Here is a 25,106-nt window from a genome sequence, read left to right on the forward strand (position 1 = left end):
AACTGCTTACAATCCAGCCCATGACATTTTAAAGAGAACTTAGTAGAAGGCAAACCACCAATCTTGTGCTGAGTCTACACTTTGCTAAACTAACTCAGAGGACAAGATAAGCCAGGCAAAGCTTGGAAAAGTAAATCCAAGGCTGGGTTGAATAAACCCTGTGCCACTCTGCCTGCTACAATCTGCACACAGAGTATTCCACTCTTGCAAAAGCCAGGTAGACTATCAGTCAACCCAGATTTAAGGAACATGCCAACAGGAATAACCCAACAAGAAATAAAATCTATCTCATGGGAGCTCAGAGGCTGAATTAAAAGCTCACTTTTGCTGAGTCACTTTTTTGAGATAATTACCCACTGATATGAAGAATATTTCCCCTCTTGCTTGTAAGGTCAGAGGGAATGCACACAGTGGCATATTTGGCAGTAATCGTGGCCACCCCCCACCATGAAGTGAGCCTATGAGAGTAGCACAAAGCTAATTCTGGCACCGCAAAGAGGCCCCAGAGAGCAGCTCAGAATGGAAGCAGAATTAAATCCCAGCTTTCCTTGAGTGTCAGGTATTTACTCACCTTATGAACCTTGACCACCAACTTGAGTCTTTTATGATATACCAAGAGTCAAACAAAATACCTGCAACTTAAGCATAACATACATACCTGTCAACAAAATAATGGCCTTGAAAAACAGCCATGCATGCCTAAGTAACCCATGAAAGTTTGCTCTGGGGTGCACAGTAGCAGTTTCACATCAGCAGTTTCACCGCTGTCTCCAGTCTGGCTTGCATCGCCAGGAGGCTGCACATCTGCACATGCACAGTGACTGACAATCGATGGTTCACACTCCGACCCCCCCCCCCCCCACTCCCTCACCACTCCCAAACACCCTCTCACAAAAAACACCACCCAGCCAGGGTGCTCCCCCTGCGTGATTCAACTTGTTCCACGGCTGAGAGGGAGACACGAGGAGAGAGGTGGGGATGAGATAAACCTGGGGGAGCCCTAGATGTTAGAGCGGCTGTTTGCATCCTGTTGTTGCCTTTCAGTCAAACTGGATTGGCATGTACAGAAAGAAAAGGTTTATCCATGGTTTGGTTAATCTGTGCTTTCAGAGCTATAACTGTAATTATATTAAAACCCTGCAGCTGCAGCAGTTTCGATGTTGAGTCATTCTTTTATCATTTTTTGTGAGACTTAAGGCGCCTCTGCAGCGCAGCGAGGCACAAACGCTGCGCCTTGACGCGTAAAAAAACAATCAATACACTTAGTGTGCAGGGCGTTGCACTCTTTTCAAAAACAATGTATACATTTACTTTTCAAGCCTGTACCAACTCTGTGAATCATTAATCAATTCAAGCATTTAAGATCACTTGAACCTGCGCGGAAATGTTTTACGTGTATCCCCAGATTTATGTCGTGGACCGTAACTATAAATAAAATCCATTTATTCAATGCTATGTCTTATCACTTGGAAAAAGATAGGTCACGGCATTTTTTTAAACATTTGATTGCCGTGGATGACCCATTTTTGCAGCTTGGGTGGTTGTACTTACCCCTCTTTCCTGCCCACGAGGAATCTATATGAAATTACCCATATCCAAGGAAACAATATGTGAAGGGGGGATTTCCTGAATAATTATGGCTAAGAGAGAAAAAAAAACTAACACTTAAATATTGTCTCTGAATAGTATCCAACGGGAATCCACACGAATTTAGAGGTTGCGTCGATCCCAGAATCATTACGAGCGCTGTCCACGGGAAAGTGGTGCTGAAAGTCTCAAGTCCCAACTTTACGCTGCGTGCGAATGGAAATAAACGACATGTCCAGTGGAGCCACTCACAAACGCGGCCCCAACGTGAAGAGGATCAGATTTGTACGGGATAACAGAGCAGAGAAGCGTGTATCCCACACCCGAGGCGAGAGCACTTTCCAACTGATAGACGGAAGACTGCATGCGCTCCGTGTACTGGCTGTGATTGATGTTGAATGCATCGCAGCCCACCGCCTTTATCAGAGAAGAAATGCACCATCAATGAACGGGGGGAAATGTGTGAATGCCAAATCACAGCATAAATACCACCAGCGCCTTGGCCATATAGCCACAATGAGACGTGGAGCGTTCGCATAAAATTGTTATATTTGAACGTCGATTTGGCCGCCTACTGCCTTACCCCTCAGCACACTCTGGCTTTTGTATTTAGTCATCTCTGTGAAGTGACAAACGAGCACAGAAAACCCCACCGTCTTCATTCACTGACAGTTTAAGCAATATAAAGTGATGCTTTAAAAGACATATCTCATTATTACACTTGCCCCGTGGCAGATCGTTGGGAGCGACAAAACAAGCTGCAACAATTTGACCTTATCTAACTAGTAAATGTCATAAAATGATCTGCAATCACTTCCATTTCCCCTCCCGACAACACAAATTCTGATTTTATTATTTCAGCGTTGCCTCACACGTTACAGGTGCTGTTACAACCGATGCAGTATGCTGAGTCTCAAAGCGTTTGGGATGCTGTGCGTAGACCATGACGAACATATCAAGTCCAATCAGTGAGTGCGAAAACTCAATCTAGACACTAGGTTTGTGTTTTCGTGAGTGTGGGTTTCACTGGGTAACAACAACCACACTCTGCAGCACAGCTATGAAATGATGTCCAAGGGCATGCCTCTATATGTCCAACATTATCTTGCAAAAGAGCAAGAAATTAGTTTTTAACCTGGCATGCGATGTTATTACTCAGACTTCGGTGTGACACATTCGAGCTATTAACCTTCAAAAGTCTATAAAATGTGCCATGAAGAGACAAAGCACTGCAGGTGCTAACTTAACTGTGGCTGTCTTGATTGACTAATTTGCTCTGATGTCCAATAGAAGGCTCATGGTGATGATTTGGCAGCTGCTCTTTCTGATCACAAGGCTGAGTGGTGTGTGGAGGCCTTTACAGGTCTGAGGGGGTCACACCTGTGGAGTGCTGGACCGACTCCACCACATCAAGGGAAAGATGAGGGGTGACTCTGTGTGTGTGTGTGTGTGTGTGTGTGTGTGTGTGTGTGTAAAAAGAGAGTAGATGGAAGCGGGGGTCCTTGCAGGGATGTGTATTATGCCTCTTTGGATCCTGGAGGCAGCTGAGCCTCTGAATATTCATCACCACCTCTGCTGGAGCAAATTCCAGCTACACGACTGGACTGACAGTCTTGTGAGCTGTGGTGGGACCATATAAGTCATGCAAAAGAATTACAGATCTCATTTGTGTACACTATTGAACAGTGTTTTACATCTCCTTACTACTTGATAAAGCAGCTCCTTTAACCGGTGTTCTTCTTCAGTTTGGCATGGTTAGCATAAGTGAATTATTTAGCTGTGGAGAATGGATACAAAAGCCATTTCCTCCAGGAGGCCCACTGCTGCTTCACTTTCTGCTGCAGTACACTGGGAGACGGCCTTGTTGAGCATGTCTGCTCAGAGGATAACATGTTATGCAGCTGAGTCCTCCCCATCCCTCTGTGCAAGTCAAACTCCGGAGATTACTTGTTTCAATTAGCTATGGGGCGGAGAGAATTTAAGCCATGTTAATTCCAGTCACTAGAGAAAATCCCAGTCAGAAAAGACCAGCCACTCAGGCATAATCGCCTGCCCCCAGACGTCTCACATTTCATGGGTACATTAGAGGAATTAATCAAAATGTAAATCCCGAGGTCACAAAAATGTTCACTTTATTCCGTAAAAACTTCTGCATTCTTTGTGAAAATTTGTCTTTATGACAGCTGACATCATTTGTTTCCCAATCACTTACTGCCCCTGTCAGTAGCCTCTTTTTCCAAGACTTTACTCAGGAATGATTTATTTCACTAAATGATATTTGATTAAAGGGAGTGAGGAAATATTTAACTAATGAATAATGTCGATGATGCATAAGAGAATAAGAAGGAGGAGGAGAAACGCATGCTCCTCACTCAGTTGAAGAAATAACCTAAAAGTTGGAACTAAATGTGATGTCTGCGTCACATCTTTTCATTAGTGTCTGTGTTCTTTGATATTGAGAATATATATACAGACAGACTGCTAACATTTGATTTAATAAAGTTGAGACTCTCACAGTCTCACGCTGAAATGAGTCACTTTGTCACTTTTGTTTGAAGCAATACTTTACAATGACGAAACAGGGCAGCTGGGTCAGACTGTGACCATATGCTCTAAGTTTAATGGGTGTGACAAGTGTGTGAGGATATATTTCGTTGAGGTGCTGGCTGACAGTTGTCGCAGGTGTAACCATCGATCTCAGCTTATTAATAAAGTTAAGATTATCTAAGGCGCAGAAGAGGTCAATTCAATATATTTGTTCTGAAAATACCCGAAACACAGACAGAATGAGAATACATCTTTAGAAAACTATTTATCATAACCATGAAAGTAAAGATCAGTGGTGTGTAGAGGTTTTGTGAAATTACTGTTTCGGCCTTGTGACAACTGAGAACACAGTCAGCCGCTGGCAAACATTAACGCATGTTGCATTAAAGTTGGTGCTGATGTTGAGTTTGCACTCCTTTGAAGAGCCAAATGTGTTTTTGCATTTCACAGATTTAGTCTTTAATTTGCATACTGTTCCCATGATTGTTTCAGTCTTATGTTATTGAATAATTATGATGTTAAATTGTTCAAAATAGGTGGAAATGTGAGCTTGTTGTAACTGGCATGATAGCAGCCCCTGGTGGCTATGATATTTAACATTCTCAGATACCTTCAAAGGTAAACCTGAAAACTGCATCCTAACAGGTGTAACACATATAAAGTAAGCTGCTAAGTAATGGCTGTTATAAAATACACAAAGACAAATTTGTCAAACTTTAAACATAGATATTTTAGTTACATTAGTTAAAGTTATTAAACAGTTATTAGTGTTTAATTACAAATATATCTACACATGCAAGTCGATTTTTCCAGCTGACAGAAAATGGTTAGTCCTCATTAAGCCTTCAAGGGTTTCTACTTTTGAGATCAGAATAATGATTTTTAGATTATGTCAACTTGTTGATACCTTTTAGCAAAGGATCCAGTGCCTGAGAAAGCAATTTAATCCATGTAAATTAAACACAGTAGCTTCTCTTATGTGTGAATCAAAGCACAATCTATTCTAGCCTTGGGCAAGACAACACAATCTCCTGCTTATTTAGTCATTAATGTGCATATTTACCTGGAGAAACAAGGTGGTCGAAAGGTTAATGTTTCCAATATCTCTGTAGTCTTCAATTAAACAAACGTCAGCTGCTGCATATTCTTTGGTTGTGTGGCCTCCTCTGGGATTGGCTTATCATGAGATACAGTACTAAGACCAGATTTCTTAGCTCATTTACTTTGCCACACTCTGGTTGTGACAGGTCTGCTCATCTGCTACATGACTGCTAACACCATGCTGTGACAATTTCTAAATCATGCTCTTTATTTGAATGTAGGATAGAACAAACTGTGTTCATCATGTTTTTGCACCCCCTGTATGCTCCTCTAAAAATAAACTCTGGGTACAGCTACCAGCAATCATACAACATCACAAAGGTTGTGTGCCAGTTCCTAAGTAGTGGTTTGTTTTAGTTTTATTCCGGTGATTTAATAATAATTTAGTTTGCATGATTTACTGCTTTGCTGAAACATAATGTCTTTGCTCACTTGAGGACCCAAATTCATGGTATGCAAGGCAAGATGCTTAAAGTTCAGCTTTACTTCAAAAAAAGATATATACAAGCAAGCTAAAACAAACCAGTATGCAATAAAGACAGCAAATTTGAGAGAGACAATAGAGACAGAGTAAAGAATAAAAAGTGTGTTTTAAAAAAAGTCCCACTCCCCAGTTGGGGTCTTCAGCTTCAAAATCCAACGTGGCTGCCTCATACAAAACCAAATTATGAAAGCCACACCACTCTGCTATTTATCAGCATTCCTGACCATTTTCTGTCTCATAAAATCAGTTGCACAAATACTTTGGTTCAACCAATATTTGCGAATTTTGACTGTGTTCATAAAGAAAAATTCTGTATTAAACATTCATATCAAAAGCTAATCTTGTCATTGCGAAAACCCACTGTTCTTCTGAAATGTAAATGAAGCATGCTCAACTTTCAACGTTGTGGAAAACAATACAACACTAACAGGAAGGGCAGCTCGGGAGGTCAGCCTGAAAATAGGGCAGCCAGGTGGAACACCACAAGGTCAAGTTAGAGGCGATCTGCAGGGCTGGGACCTCCAAGGAGGGCAAGCTGAACACTGGGATTCAGACTGGGACATAAGGCAAGGCAAGTTTATTTGTATAGCACAATTCAACAACAAGGTGATTCAAAGTGCTTTACAGATACATTAAAACAGCAGAAATAAAAAGCATGATTTAAAATTTAAACAAAAAAGAAAGAAATAAGAACAATAGATAAAATCAGATAAAATCAGATAAAATCAGTAGTTAAAATGTGATTAAGTTTTGAAACTCAAGCTTCAGATTTGGACCTTTATTCAAATGCAGCTGAAAATAGGTGTGTCTTCAACTTGGACTTAAATACACTGAATGTTTCAGCTGATCTGAGGCTTTCTGTGAGCTTGTTCCAGACATATTCAGCATAGAAGCTGAATGCAGCTTCTCCATGTCTGGTCCTGACTCTGGGAACTGATAAAAGACCGGATCCAGATGACCTGAGGGGTCTGGAAGGTTCATACTGGGTCAGGAGGTCACTGATGTATTTTGGTCCTGGACCATTCAGAGCTTTATAGACCAGCATCAGAACTTTAAAGTCTATCCTCTGATGGACAGGCAGCCAGTGTAAAGACCTCAGAGCTGGACTGATGTGGTCCACTTTTTTGGTCTTTGTGAGGACTCGAGCAGCAGAGTTCTGAATGAGCTGCAGTTGTCTAAATGACTTTTTAGGTAGACTTGTAAAGATGCAATAATCAAGCCTACTAAAGATGAATGCATGGACTAGTTTTTCCAGGTCCTGCTGAGACATCAGATCTTTTAACCTTGATATATTCTTAAGGTGATAGTAGGCTGACTTTGTTATTGTCTTTAATGTGTTTTTCCAAATTTAGGTCTGAGTCCATCACTACACCCAGATTTCTGGCCTGGTTGGTAGTTTCTAGGTGTACATAGACAAAGGGTTTATGGGGAGGGTGGACTCTTAAACAGACCTGGATACAGTCAACCTTTGTGAAGACTTCACACTGGCCGAAAGGGCGGACTTTTGGAGGATCCTGACCGACCAATTCTGGAGAAGACTGTGTGACACAAGCAAAGTCTGAAACAGCAGAGATGTCGGCCAACCCAAAAACACACTCTGGGACAGGCTTGTCGTCAGCTGACCATGGAAGGTGCTGGGTGTCAGTAGACTCAAACACCAGCTATCAATATATTATACGTAACTGCTAATGCACTGTGGAAAATGAGATATTATGAATGTTGTGCCTTATTCATGTGAATTTATAAGAAATACAGTGTAAACCTCAGACTTATTATAGTTTAGAATGAACATGAAACATCATAGCAGATTAATCTAAGGTACAAAAGCTTGCAATAGTAAATGGTAACTGGACTGTACTTATATAGCACTTTTATAACCTGACCACTCAAAGCGCTTTTACACTACAAACCCCATTTACGCAGATTTAACACACAAACCCATACAGGACATCTTAGTCTTAGGAGGCAACGTGGAGTTCAGTGTCTTGCCCTAGAACACTTCGACATGTGTTCGGACAACACTTCGACGGGGGAAGTCGGATGTAAAACCACAAGCTTAGGATTGGCAGAGGACTGCTCTTCCTCCTGAGCTACAACTGCCCTCAGAGCATGTTGTGTCAGTTTAGTGAAATCTCATTTAAATGTTACATGTTTACATCATTATAAGCAACATCAGATCAGAAATATCTGACAAAATCCACATCATTTTTACTCTTAAGGGACTAACCAGTTGTCAGCCACTGAGTCTCAGTCCAGTATGCACTTCTCTCGTAAATGATCTGCAAAAGGAAGGGTTAATATTTTTTTTTCTCCTCAACAAATTTCATGTGCACTGGCAGAAAACAAAAATCCTCAGAGGGACCCATATTCATTTCAGACTAAGTAAAAGTATACCTCTGATTTGCCAGGTTTCTGTTAAAAACAAACTATCATCCAGTTTGAATAATTTAGATCTCATCTCATGGGTAGTAATTCATATTCATTCATCACCTGTTGAAATGTCAGAGAGTATTCGTTGTGAGCGTTTTTTAATCTAGCTGAATGTACCGTTAAACAACCATTGAATCCCACCGGAGCAAAGTGCAGATTCTCAGCGGATTCATCCTAAGTCTAAACTGTATTTAATAGAATAAAGCTCCTTGGCTCCCCTCAGTTCTCCTCTGTTTTGATTATCTTTATGGGTTTCATCTGAATATCATCGGTCTTATCATTTGCTTCTCTGCCAATCACTGTCTATTGAGCTTCACAAGTCTTACACAAAGTGGCTCCACTGAAATCAAAAATTTCTCCATGCATGACTCATGTCCCCTGACTTTTCTTCAAATAAAATTTTTTCGTATTGAGCCAAGTGCAATAATGCAGTCTCTAACAACATGCAACAGTTAAGAGCCTAAGTTTGAATAGGGAAGATGCCATTAAGAATTTGGACTGGAACAAGACATAAAAAATCTCAGGTAGCACAACAAAAGAGGATTAATTTGTAGAGGGTGGAAACAGTGTCTAAATAGAATGGTGGGCTGCCTTATGACCAATGATAATTAAACTATCAAAGACTTAATAAAAGATCTATATAAATCTTACAGCTGAGTCTGGTCAAAACCTGGCCTCTACTGAAGTGTATTCGCTGACAGAAGTGAGCGCCCTCTTTTGGACAAGGCAGGCACTGTAATCTCTGCAGCTGTGCGTGAATGGCACACCAGAGAGTGCAAAGAGAATGGGTTGCCGTAGCAACAGCAGATAGTAAAAGTGCAGCCTCCTGAGTGACCCAGCACATATACATTTAATTGTGTAAGGCCCGGTCTCGTTCGCCTGAAAGCAAAGAGGCAGACAGGGGTGAAAAGAAGAGGAGATTCATTTTTTTTCACTGAAAACATTTCTGACCTTCACACAATAAGTTTTGATTTTTCTTTGCAGCATGAGTCGCTGGATTAAAACATAAATGTCTACACTAACATTCACTAGGTTTGTCTTTCATTGGGTTGAATTAAATCTATGTCTGAAGGGCTTTAAAAAATATATATATATATCTTTTGATATGATGTCCACAATCTCTTTTCTATAAGCATTTAGAGAAAATGAATATTTGATTAAAAGAATCTTGATCTGCAACTGTTTTTATAGTCAAGCAATCAAATCCCACCCACAGTGTGTTCATGTGGGAGGAGTTGCTCTATTTACCCTGGTTTTAAATCTTTTGGTGTTGAACATGTCACATAAAACAAGCAATTTTGTCACTGTACACTCACAATGGGCATGTTTCATCATTACACATCATTTTATTGACCAACCAGATAATCAGTCGAGAGCGCAACTCAAATACTGAAAAAATGATAAAGATAACGATTACTTGCAGCTGCAGAAATCAAATATATTTTGTCACATTATTGTGCTGACTGTAAAAGGGAGGCCGAGGATGCACAATATATATTTTTTGCACAGAAACAAGGTTTTGCAACATGTCCTATGCTGTTTGAAGTCCTGAATCATCATCTCCCAGCATACGGCCGTGGTGCTGAATGTGTTCAAAAATGTTTTTTCTTCCTACATCTGATAATGCCTTGACCAGGCCCTTACTTAAAAAAAAAAAAAAAAAAAATGTATTTTGTTATTTGAACTGCTTTTGCATGTTAATGTTGCACATTTAGCTCTTTCCACTGGCCTGGGGAAATACATGTAATTACACATTCTCTTCCCCACAGATTGTGGTGTATTCAAGTAAAAATAATCATTCAACATAGTGGAGGTGGATACAATAACATGATGTGCAATAAACTTGCTTTCAGAGGGCTTGTAATTTTAATATTTCTTGAGACTTTTTCAGTGATGTGTTCACCTCTTCCACCAACGAGCCCCTTGTGCACTTTTTGGTTGTATTTGCTGTGAATAAACACAGCTCAGGCCATATTCTGGGATATTTCATCATGGCACATGCAGTGAAGAGGCTAACCAGTGTTGTCTATGACTAAAATGGAAGCAGGATTTGTTGTTTCTACTTATTGTTCTGATAAATTCTGTTGAGTTACAGATAACCATTTATAGAACAGTTAAGCTAAATTGCCTTTTGCTTTTGTGATGCTCATGCTTATTCAATTTGATCGCATAGACACTCAACAAGTAAGCAAGCCCAAATACTGCTGTTTGACTTATGTTGATAATACACTAAATGGTTGAAAAATAAGACTGTCTGAAGGCATTCATACATTTCTTATCCATGAAAGCAGCTATTGTGTTTTTTTTCTTTCTGCCTTTGTGGTCTTTTTAGTCTCTTTGTTTGCTCTTTAGTAACTCTGCATGTTGTCATTTTAAGTCTCTTTATTGCCATTTAGAGTTTTAGTGGTTGTTTTACATTTCATGATGGATGTTTCTGTCACATCCATGGAGTCTTGTTTTTAGTTTCATGTTTTAGGTCACGTTTTTGAGTTTGAGTCCATGTTTAGTTTTCGGTTCATGTCTTAGTTTTCCCTGCACCCTGTTAATTAGTTCACTCACTGCACCTGTTTATTCCCCTCAGCTGCACCTTGTCCCAATCACGCTCACTCCCTATTTAAGTTCTCAGTCCTTTTTGTTCCTTGTGAGATTCTTATCCTTACCATGAGGCCTGCCTGCCTGCCTCGTGTCCCCCGTGTCCCCCGTGTCCCCCGTGTCCCCCGTGTCCCCCGTGTCCCCGTGTCCCCGTGTCCCCGTGTCCCACGGTTTTTTGCAAGTTAAGTATTTATCCATGCCATGTTTAGTTCCTTTTTTTTTTTTTTTTTTTTTTTTTTTGGTCACAGTTAGGTTTTTTGAATCCGGCTTAGCCGCGCCTTTTGTTGTTACTTTGTTTTTGGAAAATAAACCACCCGTTACTTTTGAAGTCCGTGTCCTCCCTTCACCCTCAACCCACACCTGAAAGTTTCAAGACTTTTGTTTGCTATGGAATGTTTTTTGGTTGTTTTGACTCTTTACAGTCCCCTTATGAATTTGTGTGGCTGATTAGAGTTATTTCTTTAGTCTTTATTGCCATTTTGGGTTTCATTGTGGTAATCTTCCCTGTCTTTGTGGTTGTTTTGACTCTGGCTGCTCTGTGTGTCTTTGTGAAAAGCTGCAGCATTCATCAAAAAATTTATCTGAGCTGTCAGTTCAGCCAAATATCACACATTTCGGCTATCTTATGTGATGTCCTTGGATGACTAATTCAAGAACTAATATTTCTTCACTTCCATTCACGTAGCCTCCCTTGAATCTGTCTGAACCCTCCCACTTCAAAAACCTCTGCCATGAACTAAACACCAACGTCGGACTGCATATTTTTTTGCATCCTGTCTTTACTCCTGTGTACTCCAACCTGCCATCTCTCAGGAGTATTACTCTTTTCAATAATGTGTCTCAACACAGTGAATCTCCTTCTGTGAAGTGCATGTGTAAGCAGGAAACTGCAAAAGCCGATCTGAGGTAATTCTTCAAACATTCTCTGGTGTTTACTCGTGAAAATGGCTGAACTTACAGATTTCATGAGCCCAAAGTGAAAATGTCAACTCATGCTGGAATTTGTGAAATCAAACTTTGCCTTAGTAATAATGATCATAATTCCAAGCTTATTTGTTTGTTTGTTTTTTAATCAATAAAATTCAAGGCTATTGATTTGGGCTCCACTGTTGAGGAACTGTTACTGACTAAGTGAAAGATTGATCTTTTTTAAGGTGGTAGTTGAAAAGAATAGCCTTAGACTTATTAAGATCCGATTTATTGGTCATGCATACACACGAAATTTGTCCTCTGCTTTTAACCCATCCAGGTTGGCACCTGTTGACATGCACAGGGTCACACACTCAGAGACAGATGCCAACCTGGAGTGGGCAGCCATTCAGCGCCCGGGGAGCATGGGGGTATGGTGCCACCTCAGCCGTGACAAGGAGGTGGACTGATATCCCTCCAGCTATCCGTTCCACCAATCTTTTTTGAGTGGCAAGAGTGGGAATCAAACCGCCAACCTTCCAGTTATTGGACGACCGACTCTAACCACTGAGCCACGGCCGAGGATAAGTTTAAAATATAATACAAGGAGGAGCAAATAACAGCTACCTACTGTGGCTCAGTGTGATTGAAGAAGTCCGCTTCTAGGTTGACCTTCATCCCAGTGATCTGCTACAACTGTTTTTCTACTTTAGAGCTTTTCCGTGTTTCTGGAACAAATGTTACATATTTACAAAAAAAACAACAGTAATATGCATTTGAAATAAAAACTGGGGGGAAAAAGGGAAAAGCCTGAAATATTTTCCTAATTTGAATTCATCCCAAAATCAAAAGCGGTTGGAAGGGTAAAAAACACAATCTTTATATTTACTGAGAATTTTGTGTAATTGCAAACAGTATAAACCCAAGATATCTAATGTTTTGCGTTGTCAATTTCTTATTCGATTTGTTACTTTTGCAATTCAGGCCTACAGGATATTCCAAAAAGAGATGGAACAGGGGTCTTTTAGGTACAAAATAAGTATCCATGAAAGGATTTTTCATTTGCATTTTCCATACTGCTCCAACTTTTTCTGATTTAGTGCGGTGCTGCTTTAACAACATGTCACATGTAGAACCATCATTAATTTATGTCTGTGGTGTGAATCACACTATAACACTATAAGTGTTTTTCATTTTGAAAAGCAGATTTTCAGAGAGAGCCACCTGAGAAAGTGTGATAAGAAGGTAAGATCTCCTTCAAATGTCAACACTTGTGGGGAGAGACTGGAATAGAACATAAGTAAATAAGAAAAGAGGAAACAGTATTGATCCCTGTTGGGAAATTGGATTGTTGCTGCAATAAAGGCAGTTTGACTTTACAAGAAAGAGAAACAGGATATTCAGATGGAATAAAGAAAGAAGAAATAAAATTAGGCAAAGCATTCGAACAATGATTTAAACAGACAGAAATAACTGGTTCATGTACAAAATCATCATTATTTTTCACGTTGGTTGCTTTGTATGATAGCTGTCACTTTTAAAGAATTATGTTTTAATTTTGTGTGGGTGTCTGACAAAGAAAAATCTTTGTTTTTAAGACGAGACTACAACTTAGTCTTTTATGGCTGCTTCTGAGCCACGAACAGTTAGTCAGCTCTGGATATGAATTTGGACTATGCGAACATACCATTCACCTGACCTAAAAAAGCATCCACATTTGTGAGTTTAGTTTTTTCCTCCTTCATAATATGTTTTCAGTCGCTTTTAAGTATGTTCAACCTAACCTGTACTGTTTTCAGAACACATGGTCATGTTCCAGACAAAATTAAAGTGAATGTAAAAAAAAGGGGAAAATCTATATGTTTTTGGCAGTGTCTGTTTTAGATGAAAGTAAATCTACTCTGAGTAGTCAAAAATATGACCTAAAATGGCATAATCGTAGCATTTTCTATGCGGATCTATGAATGAAGACATGTGTAATGTATGATTTGTAAAGCTTTGGTATGTCAGGATAAACATATTTCTCTGAATGGAACAAGTACACATAATGAAGTCAAGCTTTATGCCCTTTCATTGTGGAAAAAGACAAAGATTAAGAATTTTCTTCTGTGCGGTCCTCATCCTGCACACATAGGCAATCATCTTTGTGCACACACTATTTGATTCCCTGCTGCTACTGTGTGCATGCATGCTGCCATCATCTCATTAGGACAACTGTTTGTGAGCATTTGTCTTATTCTAAATGCATCAGTTCAATTCAATTCAAAATTGCTTATTTAGTGTCAGTTTAAAGACTGATACATTCTCATGGATGAAAACCAACATTAGCTGATTCAATGAAAAGTACCAACCTCGTCATCAGAAGTGGTGACTGTTATCTTAAGCCAATGTTATCAATCAGGCTGAGTGACAGAGAATTAATAGCAGTGATTTTGAGAATAGTTTTGCCTCTTTATGAAAGACCAGCAGCTGTTGTGTTTACAGTTGATTAATCTAGTGTTTATGTCCTATATAATCGTATGTTTGAAACAGGTCCTTCTTGAGAATGAGACTCTGTGAAAATCCTCTGCAATCACACTGCTGTCAGGATTGCTATTGTGCAATATACTGCTCTCTGTTTTGTTGTGCTTTTTGAAAGGTTGTCATCTGTTGTTCCGTTTTCAAAAATGCTTGTGGTTTACTTTTTGGGTTTTAGAAGTCCGCTGTTATCTTGTGAAAAGTTCTTTACCATTTTGATCTTTTGTTTTGTCTGCACATCAAAGGCACAATGGAAAACTGTGAAAATGTTTTATTTCCTTCCCCATTCTTAAAATTCAAAGATATCTACATTGGAGGTTTATATAGAAAGTCATCAAATTATGACTTATTTGAGAACGTATTTATTTTTGAAAAAATCCTAAAAAGATGACTTGATTTCATGCTGCTGTTGTATATATGTAAAATAATATGTATACCATAACGTATACCATATTTTCTTAATTTAGTCAGTTTTGAGGACCAAACTGGCGCTGTCCATTACCTGCAGTGCTGAAACTTGTGAATTAACTTGCTGTGCCTTTTTGTAATCTGCACAGCACTTTACTTTGATAACGTTTAGTTTGAAATTTGCAGATAATAAACAAAGAACTAACTTGTATCTGCCTTAAACAAGTGGCCTTATCAAACTAGCTGGAGACAAAACCGGCGGTTTCCCTCACCGGCTCACTCCAGTCAGAGCGTGGTGTTGCATTTCCCCCTCAGTCTCCGCTGCTCCAATTCTTCAACTCTTAATAAGCAAAATCCTTACGCTCGCCGAGCTATTAAAGGTTACACTACGTTGTGGTCGTAACGGCTCCTTGTAATGGCGACCGTGCCGTAGATGTGCCTAGGTTTGTGAAAATGAAGCGAAGAAGAAGTTATTTCTTTTAAGTAAAACGCCGAGGTTCCCCGGAGGAGGACTTTGCGTCTTTAACCATCATCTTTACAAGTGATAAACTTAGCTGTACTTTTGAACTTTTGCGCCCCCAAAATGATGAAGCTCAAGTCCAACCAAACCCGGACGTACGACGGGGATGGTTACAAGAAGCGGGCCGCCTGTCTGTGCTTCAGGAGCGAGTCTGAGGAGGAGGTGAGCTCGGTGATGTTGTTGTCTGGAGGGCCAAGCTAACGTTAGCAGCCGTAGGTGCTTTTAGTGTTTTAACTGTATGTAAATCGATATATCTGTGAGCACAATCGTGATTTTATGGCAGTTGGAAACGATTACTCACTCGTGTTCCATATTTCTAAGTCGTCTCATGAGACAATTCATTAACGGTAGTTTTTCACTCGTACTTATCCAAGTGTTATGTAAGGCACTTTACTTAACGGTGCAGATGGTAGCCCCGGGTTTTTATGCCCAGCGCTACCTGGTAGCTGCGTGCTAATGCTGTAGAGTTAGCTTGCTAACTAGCCGCGTTGCTCAGGGCAGCCGGCTGTCGGCCAGCGACCACAGCCCACAGTACTAGCTCTGATTAGTGGTGACTTTATCTTTGTAAGCCACCAGCTGGACAGAAATAACATCTTTGTAGATAAATTGAAAGTCTGACAGATTTGTTCCCTCTTATTACAGATAAATTGACGTGCTAGGTAAAGCCTACTGCTAGCATTAATGCAACTGGTATTAGCCGAATACTGGACTTTCATGAAGGTATTAGCTGTGGTAGCTTAAACCGAAAGACAGCCCTGGTAGTGATAAGCCCGTGGTCATGTAAACTTTTATGCCTATTAGATTGCATGTACTTGTTTAGATGTGAGGTGTCAGCCTAATGTGTGCCCATTTCATCACGTCGCATGTCAACATAGCTGTCATTTATGCTATCTTTGAGTTGTCCCAAATGAAAAGCACACTCAAACTAGCCAGCGGTGGGTGAGGCGATTTGGGAAAGTGATTTTACAGTCAACAGCAAGCACAAAGGTGTCTTTGTAAAATAAATATTCTACCAGGGGAGCAGACAAAATTAGACTAAATCAGTTCCTCATCCTTGTCAAAGTAGAGGCCAGGTGGTTAACAACAAGGGTTCATCAGGATCACCAACACACAGATAGAAACTTTTTTCAGGGACTATAGTTTACCTAATCTGCATTTCGGCTGTTGCACAACTGATTGTTAACACCCAGAATTCTAGATACTTGAATGTAGACTTGCAGCTAATGGTGGGGGGTGGGGGGTGGGGGTGGGGGGGACTGAGAGTTCCTGTCTTACATGAAGTGATTAAACCTAATCAGATTCACACAGTATCCAGCTGGATGACCTGGGAGTGCTGACATATCTGTGGTATAGATGACAGGTTTATACAATTTGCCATGCAAGATGTACATCTTGTATAACTTTAAGGCGACTAATAAACAACATTAAAGTTTGGTTGTAATGACTAGTTAGTCTTGTTTGGGATGTATTGCAGGTGCTGCTAGTGAGCAGCAGTCGACACCCTGACAAGTGGATAGTTCCTGGAGGGGGCATGGAGCCTGAGGAGGAGCCCAATGTGGCTGCAGCTCGAGAAGTTTGTGAAGAGGTTGGTTCTGTAACAGTGTTTCATTTTTTGTACTGTTATTGTCATGTTTTTTTCTAAAGCCACTTTCTTATTTGCCCTCCAGCAAATGGTTTCATAAGCGATCGCCATGCTGATTATGTAGGTAAACTTAAAGTCATCATCTCTGACACAGATGTAAAACGTGCCCTTCTTCACGTAGTCGGAAGCCAGGAATATTGTTCTGAGAATGGATTTCCATTTGCAGTGTGGCAAATTAGTGCAAGTGTGGACTCAGAGGAGTATTGTATTACATTTCCATTAAATGTGTCTGTATTTAACACTGGGACTAATACCTTGCTCTCAAAATCCATTTTGTCAATGCAGTCATCATGTTTGCATGGAGAGCCTAGCAACGTGTAATCTGTATCATAGCATCATGTTTCAAGGCAGTGTTAAAGTGTCAAAAAGGTCACAGACCAAGATTGAACAATGGCAGACCAGCGGTTCAAACTACAGCACTAACAAGTCCCACAAATGCGCCAAATGAGGAACAATTGACTTTCAATGTTAATCATTTTCTGACTATTTTGTTTCTGTTCCATTTTTATGACAGCAGCATCTTGGAGGATGAAACATTGTGTTTTTGTTGCTGTGTCTTGGGGGAGGATAGGTAGCAATTATTAAACAAATTTAAAGCTTTTTTTAAAATCAGGTGGTTCCTCCATTGTGCCCGCTGTTAATCTCTTAGAGGTTTTGACCGGAATGGACCCAGGGTGCTGAAGACACTAAATCTCACCCAGCTGTCAGCTCTTGGTGGGCGTTTGACCATATAAAGCCTTTTCTCTGTGTGCCATCCATTGCACTGATGGATGCTGATATCATCTCTTATCCTGGCTCCTGCTGTTTGGTAGCTTTGATGGCTGCAGGACACTGAGGCTTGCCAGCACATTTCTACAGAGTCAAAAGCAATGTTGCATCATTACTGAGGTTTGTTAAAGTGCTGAAAGGCTGCAGTCAGAAACTCTGTGGTGACTTTGAGTGGTGCTCAATACATCACCACATACTCTGGCTTTCTAAGCCTCTTATTGGACGGTGGTGTAACAGGACATATACTAATCCTGGTCAGCTTATTCTGATTACCATATGAGCAGTGAGCAATTGCTTATGCTTATTGGTTTGGAGGCTTGCCATAGAGAACATTGAGGACTCGGGAGCAGGTCAGATGTTCCAGAAAAATGTTTCTTGTCCATTTACCTGCTTCCTGCAGCTTATCACAGCGCCAGTGACACACCCCAACCTTGCAGCAGGAAGACACAAGACAGCATTGCATAAATTGTAATTCAACTTCAGTGCCATCCACCCTCTCCCAGGATGATGCCCATTAGTCTTCAGTTACACAAAATGCCTGAGCTGGGAAACATTTTCCATGTCATAAAAACATACAGGTTGACTTTTGGCCTATTACTTAATCCCCTGGCATGACTAGTGGTTTCTAGTGGTGGGCCTGTTCTTTTCCATATGATCTAGCTGAAGGCTTGAGGAGTGCAGCTCTCGGTCCACGGAGCAGTGTGTGGAGTCAACATTTATTTATAGACTGAAACTGGAAACTGAAGAAGAAGCTTCAAAGATGTCAGCAAGTGGCCTGGCACTTTATTTAAACCTGACTAACCATTCACCTGGGAGTTGAGATCCTGGATACAAGTTCTGGTATTAGACGCTCAAAGGTATCGAGCACTGGTTAATGTTCATGTTGTCGTCTCTGAAGAAAAAAGGTGACATTTACATGGGTTTAGTGTTTGGACTGTGAAGGAAGTAACAAAAGCTGACAGCGAAGGGGTTCTCCTGTTGTTTTTGACCTTTTTACACAAGCTTTAGTGACACTTAAAGGATTTTGTAAAGGGGGCTGGGAGTGTGACAGCCTGCGAGTAACGACAGATGAGCGAGGCTATTTTATGTGTTACACACCCGTATAATTCAGAACTGTAACACTCAGTTGATCAGTCAGTCACCAGAAAATGATCTTCTAACTATTTTATCAATTTCTTGATTGTTGAAAGTAAAACTAACTACAAAGAGGAGACTCCATTGTGTCCATTTGAACTGAATTAAAAGTTAGGATGTGTTTGTTTTGATGACTGATCTGACAAAGCAAGTCATTTTAGACCGTTTTTTAAATCATATTTTACACAAATGTTTCAAGTTTTGGCAAGTTAGATTATGAAAATAACCACTACCTTTTACATACTTCTCAGAGTCATTTCAGTTCAAAACATGATTTCCAACAAACTGAAATTGTAACTATTTGTGAAACTAAACATCACGTGCAGTGATGGTAATTGGACAATCTTGACATGACAGCAGTCTTTGTTTTTGTTTCACTTGTTATTTGAAGGACTCAACAACAACCCACGAATTAGATGAAGTGAGTTTGCAAAGGATAAACACAATCTTATGATGTAATATAATCCACTGCTGCACAAACACGTACTAGAGTTGCAAAATTACCATAGAAATTACATCAGCACTCCTCAGGATCCATTTCAGCAAAACACTCTGAAGTTCAAAGAAAAAGTACTTATTGTTGGGCTATTAGACTGCAACACATTGTACTTCAGTGTTTTTGTATCACTGCTTTGTGTCTTTATTTTATAACAGCAGCCCCAAATTGTATGTTGTGGCTGTATATTGGGCAATACTTTAAAAAAACCCTTTCCATTTATGTTACAGGCCGGTGTGAAGGGGACTTTAGGTCGCTTAGTTGGAATTTTTGAGGTGAGATGTTGTCTGTTTGCTGTAGACTTTCTTTAAAAGTCAACATACTGTTTATTAGTGTGATTGGGGGTTAAAAATGTACTTTCTTCTACAGAACCAGGAGAGAAAACACAGAACCTACGTGTATGTTCTTATTGTAACAGAGGTGCTGGAGGACTGGGAGGACTCAGTCAACATTGGTAAAGCACTGCTTGTTTACTTGTCAAAATGGGGATTATTTGGACAAATCTTTCAAGCAGTCACATGTTTGACTTTGGCCTTTATTCCCCCGACACACACACACACACACACACAAGCCTTAGTGATATCACAATTCAAGGATTTTTTTTGTATATTAGCTGTGACAGCTTAGTTCCTGTCCTTGTGATTTTCACATCGGCTCTCCGTAAAGCACTGATAATCACTCCAGACGTATTTGAAGTAATGCTTTTTTCCTTGTGTTGAGTCTCATCTGTCAACTGTTTCTACAATGGTTTCTGCTTCTGTCAACAGGGAGAAAAAGGGAATGGTTTAAAATAGACGATGCCATACAAGTGTTGCAGTGTCACAAGCCTGTGCAGGCCACCTACTTCGAGGCTCTCCAGGAGAGTTGCCTGACCAGTAACGGAACACCATTGGTGACCACGATAGGTGGGGATCTCTCCCCTACCTACAGCATCAATCAGAGCTCTGTCTCGGGTATCAGATAACTAAAACCATAACTCTGACACCCCCAGGAGCTTTCGCCACCACTTGCGCTCTTACTTGTGTCACTTCTCTTTCTTCTCTCCTTTCTTTTCTTTTTTTTTTTTTTTTCTTTGTCTCAATGACATGTTTTGCCTTGCCAACTCCTTTGTGCCAGAACTGTGGCACAGACTTGATGACAAGTGTTGGGTGAATAGTCTGAAACACTTTGTAAATGTAAATGTAATTTTTGACCCTTTTTTTTTTTTTTTTTCCTTCTTCTTTTTACTGACAACTGCATGAAGTTTCCCCTCGATCCCAGTCTTTTACGCGACCTTAGCGTGGTGTTTATTGAATGCAAGAGCTACTTTTTACTGTTGTAATGTAAAAGTGTATACTTAGTGCTTAAGCTGAAGGCTTTTGGTGGTCTTTTTAATGTCTCCTCCATTATTTTGGTTATCTTCTGTGAATGAATGTGCCCATTAGTTGACTCCCTCCCCTGATGTAAGGATAGGAAATATTGTCTGTATCTGAATGAACAGAATTGTTGGAAGTGTCTTGCATGAGCACTGTTACGTTGTGTCTCGCTCACTCGAGTGACCTGATGCAAACTGTGCAACAGACTTGTGGTAAGGTCTTTAGCTTTTCTTCATTTTTCTCCTCGCTGTAATTGTTGATGTCTTTTTAATCAGAACGATATGGCCCTGAGTATTTTTTTTCCAATTTCAGTAGACTTTCAAGTGTTTCTCTCTTATTTGGGAAGCTAGCCAAGCACTACAGGTTCCACTCTCAAACAGAGCATATACAGTATACTGTATAGAGGGTGAACGAATGTCAACATACGATGTAAAAATGATCCACCTTTCTCCTTGGTGTGTTTACCTCCTTTTTATCCCTTTTTGTTTCCTTTTTTAAAACGCTTTCTTGTGACTACAAAGTCTTCCTCCACATACTGAGAGGGTAAAAGTAGTAGAATTAAGAATCATGGACTTTCAAAATGCACCACATATCACTTAAGTTATTAAAACCTATGTCCATATTTTACTCCTCACATTCAGTTTGGTTAAAAGCAATTGTTTACATTGTGTTCACAACATAGCACAGATGACTTTAGCGGGGCGCTTTTCATTACGGTCTTTTTTCTTTTAAACCCTTTCTTTAGTATTTAATCTGCATCCCCAAAAACACTTGGAACACCTGCTTGATGTTGAAAGTAATGGATCTATAATGCTGTCGTTGGCAAGATGCAGAACAAACAAGCCTTGTACAGTTTGAGACCTTGTTTTTAACATGTAAAATGCTTTTGGATACTATTCCTTTCCTTCCTTTCCTTCCTTTCTCTCTCTCTCTCTCTCTCTCTCTCTCTCTCTCTCTCTGTCTGTCTCTCTCTCTAACGTCTGGCAAAAGTCTCTTTAGCTGAGCTGCGTCACTTGGCCTTTACGTGTCGTGGGGCAGCTGGCTCAATACTGTGAAACTGGAGGCGCTGTAGATAGCATGTAAGAGGTTTTTATTGTAAATTGTTTATTTCTGTATAGATCAAAGGGGAGCGTACAAATGACAAAACACCTCTTACACATCAATGAGTGCTACGTGTCATTTCAGCCGAGGCTGGGAAACTGATTTAACTTCTTTTGTTGGCTTTGGAGCTGTTGAGAATTTTCTCTTCAGATAGCATACTTCAGCACACCTGAGGCAAAGAACAAGGAATCTGGTTGTGGGTTAGATTAAAGAGCCTTTTTTTATTGAGAGTGTTCAAAAGAATTCTTCTTTGTTTGTTTTCTTAGGCCAAATCAGATTTGCAACTGTAAGGGATTCCTCTATTTCCTTTCATCTTTTGTCCAATTGTAAAGTGATGTGTAACTGTATAAATTTCCAAACCACTACTTTAAGAAATTAGCAAGTTCAAAGTCTTTTCAACCAGTTTATTCTCCTGCAGAGGGTTTGTCACTCATAAAAACTAACTGTTTTTCTGTTCATATTGAAACCTCAAGTAAGGCTCGTTTCTGTTGCCGCTTTAGAAGAGCTGATGTTTCAGACAAGCACCTTTTTGGACCTGTGTGAGTCTACCAAATGAATTCATTATTAGTCTGCATAATTTGACCTCTTTAACTCTGGCTCTGGCTAATTTTGAACCTTTCACTGCGTTCAACACTTGTTTGCTTGATTTGTCTGTCTTAGGCAGGTCGCTTCAGCCAAAATCTGAGCTACAGGTTCCACCCTGGAAGACCAGAACCAGTAGCTAAAAGATGCTTAGCGCCTTCAGAAAGTCGAGGAGCTGTATGATGGGTCTCTGTGAGCTCATGTCAAAGAAACTCCTTCCATACGCTGATTATTTCCACCTTCAACTTGAGCATTAACCTTTTGCCAGATAAGAAACTTAGAGCACCTTGTATTCGTGACGGTTAGAAATTAGCACACAAAATGAATTTGACGTACTCGAAGAGGTTCGTTTCGTATCCGAAGCAAATCTGTAGCCGCAGATAACGTTCTTATCTTTGGTAAAAAAAAAAATTAAATCAAGAGTTTCCAGTTAAACAGAGCAGTGGTTCAACACATTTGACCATAGATATGAACAGAAAACTCCAGTTTTGTGATTGGTGAACAGATGATGAACCCCTCTCAGGAAATAATGATGAGAACTAAAAGCAAGTTGAAGGAACTGTAAAACGAGCAGGATGGCTTTTTCCCCAGTGTCACTCCTCCCATCTGTGTTTTACAGAGACAGAGACGCCTCTGTCTCTGTAAATACAGCTTCAGATGGACTCCTAATGTTGACAGTGACAATGCTGATGTTTCACTTGTGCTCGTACGATTGAAGGGGGGGTCAAAGGTCTCCTCCTGCCTGAGACTTTGACATGGTTTTACTGCTGTGCTTTTGAAAGGTGTGGTGGCCAAAGTCTTGCTTTATGATGCCCAACCTGGAACCAGATTAAGTTGATTAGATCTTTTAGTCTCCATGTAAATGTGCAGTTAGTTGTCAATAGGATGAACCCGTGTTTGGTTTCATGTGGGTGGCAGGTACTGTCAAAATGAATGTGAGGAGGATTTCCACAAACAACAGCCGGCGATTTTCATTATTAATAACCACTTGTTCATCAACTGGACTTCTTTTCAGTTCTTTAATCGGCTGTAATTGACAAACTAATGTCTTGTATAGAGCTAAAGCAGCACCCTTATAGCCAGAGGAAGCTCTTTGGTCATTAAGGAGTACTGAACATGTCTTACTAAAATTCAGGCAGTTCCTGTCGTAAATAGCAGCTCAGGCTTTGAGTGCTGAAGACGACGTTTCCAAGTTACACATTGGCTTTTATGTGGAGTAAAGACGACACGACCTGATGTACCCCCCTTTTCCTGGAAATCTCTGCCATCAAAATTGGCTCCATATAGTGTGAAAGAAGCTTCTTAACTGAGGCAAGATGAAGGATGTGCTTTAAACAGCTGGAGCCTCGGATAAAATCACTCTCAGTACCAAAGTTGATGGTTTAATTATGTTTTGCCATGTCAGTCGCCTGGCCCCATCTTGTGGCCATAGCATTAGTATTAAAAGCGCATCAGTCAGAAGCTGAGGACTTTTCCTTAAGGAGCTGAACAGTTGCAAAAAATAAAGATTAGATCAACCCCCTAAGATGCTTTCCATTGAATTTCAAACCGTACACGTGTGCACTTCGAGCTGTTGACCTCAGCCCTGAAGTTACATATTTGATGTAAATGTGTTCTCCAAGGTTTATGTGTCACTGGAATATTTTTTTCTCCTCTTTTGTCATTCGGGACTGTGGAATAAAACCAGTGCGAGAAGACTGAAGATTGTAATATAAATGTGCCAACAAATAAACACCAGTATTTCACATTATGGCCGGCGTCTTTGATTTCATATTTGAAAAAGTGTGTGTTGATTATTCCTTCAACAAACTGAGTAATACATGAGTTTAGATGAAAGGATTGCTTTGGAGAAGACAGGATTTTACACGGCTTCATTGAAGATAACTGCGATTAAATCCACACCTTCCCATCAATTGTAAGGATTAATATGAACATACAGTTACAAATACACAACATATATTTATTTCTTATTAAATCTAAACTAGTGGTATGGATGAAAATGGATGTTGAAATTATGAGATGACTGTGTTAATGGTCACATCAGTGAGCAAAATCACACTTGCATATTTTTGTATGTTTGTTTAGTGTACTCCTGCTATTGAGTTAAACTCCAGCGTTTTCTGTCAAGGTTACGGTAACAATAGCCGCATACGCACTGTAGGAACCTTTGGCAGTTCTTATAACCTTTTTAGGAACGGGGCCGTTTTTTCCCGCATCCGCACATACAGGAACTCGGGACCATCGCCCTCAGTTCCTGTAACCATTTCAGCTCCTTCTCCTCAGCTGGGTCTGTTCTGGGTTCTATAGGAACACATCTGACGGAGGTGTTTGGTGGTTGGTAGCTACGCCCCATGTCATGTTGTCACGACTGAAATGTTTACTCATCCCACAGACAGAACCGGCGCGTGTTTAATAAGTTAAACTTACACGTGGTCTCCTTTGTCTGCGGCGCTCTGCTCTCCTTCCTTCATGAAACGAAGAAGTATCTCCTGCACTCGATCCTGACTCTCTGTGAGCCCTTCCAGCCTCGATGTTAGACGCCCGATGGGATCGTCCATGATTAATATCACCATCATGCAGACCATGAACACGGTAGCCTCCCCGCTCTCCATGTTAGCTTCTTGGTGGTGTTTTTTTCTTCTGTTCTTACTTTTGGCGGGTTTTGTTTTGTTTTTGAATGTGGCGCTAAAGTAACACGTCACTGTCGCAGACGGTTGCGCCGCATCAGTCTCTATCAGGTCCCGACTCATGTGCGAATGCAAACTGAAACAGTTCCGCTGGGGAAGGACAGTTATCAGAATGAAATTTGAGGAGGACCGTTCTTAGAACTGCTCTGTCTGAATGCGGCTAATGTCCTTAATGCTTTTGGCTCCATAACTACAGCAAAGCTTTGATACTGTGACAACCACCCCCCCCATCTATATCATGCATTG

General features: G+C 40.3%; 2 protein-coding genes across 2 annotated transcripts in view; one reads left to right on the forward strand and one right to left on the reverse strand.

The window, feature by feature from the left end:
* The window catches only part of LOC142377474 (metabotropic glutamate receptor 4-like), a 216,629-nt gene extending 214,595 nt beyond the window's left edge, over positions 1 to 2,034 (reverse strand). Inside the window, exon 1 of the mRNA XM_075461613.1 lies at positions 1,552 to 2,034. The gene's annotated coding sequence lies outside the window, so the exon portion shown is untranslated. The remainder of the gene's footprint in view (positions 1 to 1,551) is intronic.
* Positions 2,035 to 14,977: 12,943 nt separating this feature from the next.
* On the forward strand, positions 14,978 to 23,923 carry nudt3b (nudix (nucleoside diphosphate linked moiety X)-type motif 3b). Its single transcript, XM_075461614.1, has 5 exons — positions 14,978 to 15,257; positions 16,570 to 16,680; positions 19,366 to 19,410; positions 19,505 to 19,589; positions 19,903 to 23,923. The coding sequence occupies exons 1-5, from the start codon at positions 15,159 to 15,161 to the stop codon at positions 20,097 to 20,099; spliced, it is 537 nt and encodes a 178-aa protein (XP_075317729.1). The 5' UTR covers positions 14,978 to 15,158; the 3' UTR covers positions 20,100 to 23,923.
* Positions 23,924 to 25,106: the final 1,183 nt, after the last annotated feature.

The sequence above is a fragment of the Odontesthes bonariensis genome, chromosome 3 (genome assembly GCF_027942865.1).
Source record: "Odontesthes bonariensis isolate fOdoBon6 chromosome 3, fOdoBon6.hap1, whole genome shotgun sequence".
Lineage (NCBI taxonomy): Eukaryota > Metazoa > Chordata > Actinopteri > Atheriniformes > Atherinopsidae > Odontesthes > Odontesthes bonariensis.